The following is a 4,767-nucleotide window of genomic DNA, read 5'->3' as shown; positions in this document are numbered from 1 at the left end:
AAAAAAAAAAAACACCTATTGCCTCCTGAAATTGCAGACTTGAAGGAGATGAGCTGAAAATAGTTCCAGAAAGAGGGCAAGAGATGAGAAGAAAAGGTTTCCATAGAATTTAAAAAGATCTCAGGTAAAATTTGACTAAACATTTGGGGATAGCAGCAGTATATGGGACACCAGGAAAAGGATGATATTCAAGTAGCTTTTTTATCTTTCCAAATCATGTTCTATTTTCCATTGTGCGATCTGTGAGGTAAATTACAATTCTGTGCAGTAGGAGAAGTGATAGAAGAGTCTATAGTTCCAGATAGAGCTATGTTTATTGTTTTACAAATTTTCTTACAAGTATGCACCATGTTTGTGGTGTAGAAATATGATGAACTACAGCCACCACTACTTCAGAATTCCACTCTTCAGACAGGAGGACATCCTCTAGAGATCATCAGATTAGGTTGACTAATTTGCTGTTCTGTCCAAAAAAAAAAAAAGCCAGTCTTTTGACTTTTACAGCAGTGTGATTTATATTTCTGCACTGTATCAGTTTTTGGTGTTTGTTCCACATATTTTGTATCCATATTTCAAGGGTGGACTTCCCTGCAGGGACTTATGCCAAAGTTTACAGTAGCATGAAGACATGTACTTTCTGGAGGATCTTGAGTTCATCTATTTTGAAAAATAGAGAGGAATGGCATCCAAATTCAGAGACAGTGAACATGAAAGGGTTTTTTTTTCCCTTGGATGCCACTCATAGAAATTTCTCACAGATAGCCCACCAAACACAAATGATCCAGGGCCAAAGGGGGAAATCACTATGATACAGAGTTACAGAAACATTAAATAACAAAGAAGTGTGCAATTGAACCCAATTAGCCATAATAACAGGAGAAAGACAAGGAAGCGAGACTGCACAAGAACTTAAACCAAATGTTTAAATGTTAAATAAACCTTCTATTACAACATATTGTGGCAAGTCCGAAGAGCAAAAAATAGTTGAAGAGTGTACAACATAAGTATTTTGGGGAACAGCTGAGGGAGCTGGGGTTGTTTAGGCTGGTGAAAAAGAGGCTCAAGGGGGACCTTATTGCTCTCTACAACTACCTGAAAAGGAGACTGTAGTGAGGTGCGGGTCAGTCTCTTTTCCCAGCTAACAAGCAATTAGGCAAAAGGAAAGGGCCTCAAGTTGTGCCAGGGAAGGTTTAGATTGGATATTATGAAAAAATTCTTCACCAAAAGGGTTGCCAAGCCTTGGAACAGGCTGTTCAGAGAAATGGTGGAGTCACCATCCCTGGAGGTATTTAAAAGATGTATAGGTGTGGCTCTCAGGGACATGGTTAAGTGGCAGACGTGGCAGTGCTGGTGTAATGGTTGGACTTTATGTTCTTAGGGGTCTTTTCTGACTTAAGCAATTCTTTGATTCTATTACTCTATATAATTAGCCTGTTGAACACACTCCCACAGGATATTGTTGTAGTAGTGAATACAAACGTAGGTATTCCTGGCTTTTAATGTACCCAAGGCAAACACCATTCTCTGGATTCTAACACGTCAATAACCAGCTTGAACTTGTGCTGTTAATCCCATTGCGTATGTCCCACCCAACACAGACACTCTGCAACTGTTTTCAGAGTATAAATTCAGTGTTGGGGCCTTTTATATTAACTACTGTCAAATACATGATTTTGAGCCAGGAAAGTGCTGCCAGTGTGGCAACTTGTGCCTCCCAAGATCTCCCCAATAGCAATAATTCCTTCACTTCTCCTTTCCCTATATCAGTTACTCAGGAGGACATCTATTTCCCTTTCATAATAATGCCAGTCAAAAGTTATTCCCAAACTGTTAAAATTTTGATCTTTCTTCTTAAAAAAATACCTTCATATGAAAAAAAGAGGTATTAGCTGAGTGGTAAAAACAGGTAGGAAAAGAAGAACTGTTTCTTTTTTTGTCTTTCATTTAAATCTTTCCATTTTTAAACAGACCAGCCAGTTCTGCTTGTTATTTTTTAGCCATAAAGGGAGTTGGTTCAAGGTATGTCAGCATGATAGGTCTTGCCTCCATTTAGGCTGGAGGTATTACTTTTCAAGGATTCTTTTAAAAGAGAATGAAAATTTTAGTGTCCAGAAGTATATGTGCTCTTTAAACTCTCTTTCTCTGACTTCTAATGGCTGCCTTGTTCTCAGGGAGGATTATTAGGGGGTGTTCACCATTCTGATCTCCAACTCAAAAGAGGGAGGCCAACCCAACAGCTGCGTGCATGGACTGTTTTAGTTCATACAGTGCTTCAATAAAACCAAACCAACCAATCAACCAGCAAAAAAACCAAAGCCCACAGAGGTGCATGTGCACACACACCCCGATCTACAGCAGCTCATTTCACAGAAGTAAAAAGACAGAGAAGGTGAGCTTAAAACTGATTAAAAATTTTAGGAGGGTCACCATTACTTATGTTCTCAGCAAAGGCAATCACCAGCACTTAGCAAGTGCCTTCCTTCACACATCCCAAATCACCCTGGAGTACGATATCATGCAATTCAAAATGTACATAAGTTCTGCACTTTCTGCAGTAGCACCTGGAACTAGCAATGGCCAAAATATAGTACTGGACTGATGAAACAGTACTAGGCAAAAAAAACGACTCTGATATTTCAGACCCTCCAATGTATTTTAAATGTAACCAGCAAAAGATACTTGAAAGGAAAAAAAGCAAACTCACCATTCTGGAAACTAAGAGCTTTTCCCTGGATCCAAATTATGTTTTTGTTCAAGACATCAGTACTGTTGAAGGAGCACTTATTCCTGCTCTGGCTTTGAAACACTCCGGCGTGCTCAGGGTTCAGGTGGTGCTGGAGCACACCTGGCGAGCCTCCCTCTTCGGAGTGCTGAGCAATGCCTGCTGGAATGTGCAGTCTAGCAGGAACCTGGCACCTCTGGTACAAACAGACAGGCGTGAACCATGGGACTACATTACCCATAATTGCCTTGAGCTGGTTTATGATTACACATGAAACCAGGGGAGGTGGCGTGGAAGTTTCACCTTAGGGGGGAGAGAGATAAGGAGAGGAGAAGGAGGAAGCATGTGCTCCTTGTGTGCCACTGGAATGGACTGAGGATTTTCTACTTTCACATGCCATGCTGCAGATATACTGAACTGCTGGGAGGGGTTCAAAGAGTGGCCTTCTGATTAAGGTCAAGTTAGAAATAATTAGATTTACTGGCACTGAATACTGTGACTGAAATTGCTTGAACCTGTATGACCGGTTTGGGCATCTCTGTGTATGTGAGAGAATCAGACAACTGGATATAAGGAAGCAAGTGAAGGAGGGGTGGCAGTGGCCTAATATATATCCACAGAGGAGGGAATACAGAAATTTGGCAGGGTGAAGCGGAAAATGTTTCTTTTTAGCCCCATGTCCTTTAGGAAATAGTGAATTTTCCCATATGTTATATTGCAGGTGTTTTTTCAGTGACTTAAGAATTTCAGAGAATAAAGTTTAGAAGGACAAAGGTTACAGGAACAGACAGATAAGAAAAACGTGCCAGGAAGGTCACAGGGACTCGGAGAAGGGATGATTTGCCTATCCTGTTTTTATTTGCTACCTGTGGGTTTGTGACTCAGGACTCACAGCAGAAACCCCCTTTTCATGGAAAGAGGTTTCACAGGCTTCCTAAACCTGCATTCAAAAAGTTGAAGTATAAGTCAGATAGGATAAAAAAAAATTGAGAAAGGCAGAATCCTGGCTGTTTATGAATAGTGTTAATTGGTGGGAAATTTCCAACAAATTAGCAACCTGCCAAAATAAGTGGTTATGGTTGATCTGACAGCAAAGTGAGGTGAAACTCAGCAAACAGTTTCATCCTGAAAAAAATTAAGTTGAAATGGCCAACTGTTTCAACCAAATGTGCAATCCATTGCAGCACCACTCAGAGAACTGAACACTTTCTCTCCCACCCAATCCAGCAGACAGCCATTCCCACCTCACCATATGTGACAAAGATGAAGAAAGAGATGCCCCATCTCCAAATGATTTAAGCAACAAGATAGATTTTGAGAGAGCTTTATCCTGCTGTCAGAAGTAGGATGTTAGAGTAATATAGCATGGCTATTCCCTCTGTGCTAAAACTGCCTGTTAGAGAAAAATTAGGTGATTTCTACTACCCCTGCTTCTCTAAAGGCATAGTTTGGAAAATCAAGATTTGGAAATAGAAAATGTAGGACCGATAAGCCCTGTCAGACACCAGGAAGAGAAGGGAAAATTTTCCAGTGACATTTACTGGTTTACTCAGAGAGCAAGCATTTCATTTTTGTTATATGTTTCATTTTCTGGGTTTTTGAGTTTTCTTGAGGTAGGTGATGTCTTTCATGTGTGTCTAATACTAATGACAATAACAACCCAAACCAGTTGAAACTCACTGTGATACTAATATAATCCGATAATAAATTAAGATTTTGGTGACCTAAACTCTAAATTTCAATCCTTTTTCTGTTATGTCAGACTACTCTTTAAAATTTCTGTTTAGGTAAGGTACCTTCCCTAGGCTTCATTTCTCTGAATAGAACTCATTCCATTCAGAAAATTTCATTCCTCAGAAAAGAAATGTTGCTTAAAAGTAGAAGTATTTTCAGAGCCAGATGTGTTTATCAAACAATTCTTCTGAATAAAGAATAATTTTTAAAAATACTAGTGGTGTTTTACCTTAAACAGAAAGGTTTTAAGTTTGGGCTGATGATTTTTAACATCCCTTTTTGTAGGGATTAATCAAAATTTAATTAAAATA

The 4,767-nt window shown here is 39.4% G+C and overlaps 1 protein-coding gene across 1 annotated transcript in view; it reads right to left on the bottom strand.

Moving 5' to 3' along the window:
- Positions 1-2,862, bottom strand: part of MACC1 (MET transcriptional regulator MACC1) — a 35,122-nt gene extending 32,260 nt beyond the window's left edge. Inside the window, exon 1 of the mRNA XM_068209327.1 lies at positions 2,705-2,862. Within this exon, the coding sequence (XP_068065428.1) occupies positions 2,705-2,707 (3 nt within the window). The 5' untranslated portion in view covers positions 2,708-2,862. The remainder of the gene's footprint in view (positions 1-2,704) is intronic.
- Positions 2,863-4,767: the final 1,905 nt, after the last annotated feature.

Source organism: Anomalospiza imberbis, chromosome 1, assembly GCF_031753505.1.
Source record: "Anomalospiza imberbis isolate Cuckoo-Finch-1a 21T00152 chromosome 1, ASM3175350v1, whole genome shotgun sequence".
In the NCBI taxonomy this organism is placed as follows: domain Eukaryota; kingdom Metazoa; phylum Chordata; class Aves; order Passeriformes; family Viduidae; genus Anomalospiza; species Anomalospiza imberbis.
Note: the sequence above shows the minus strand (reverse complement) of the source record. Positions and strands in the feature narration are given on the sequence as shown.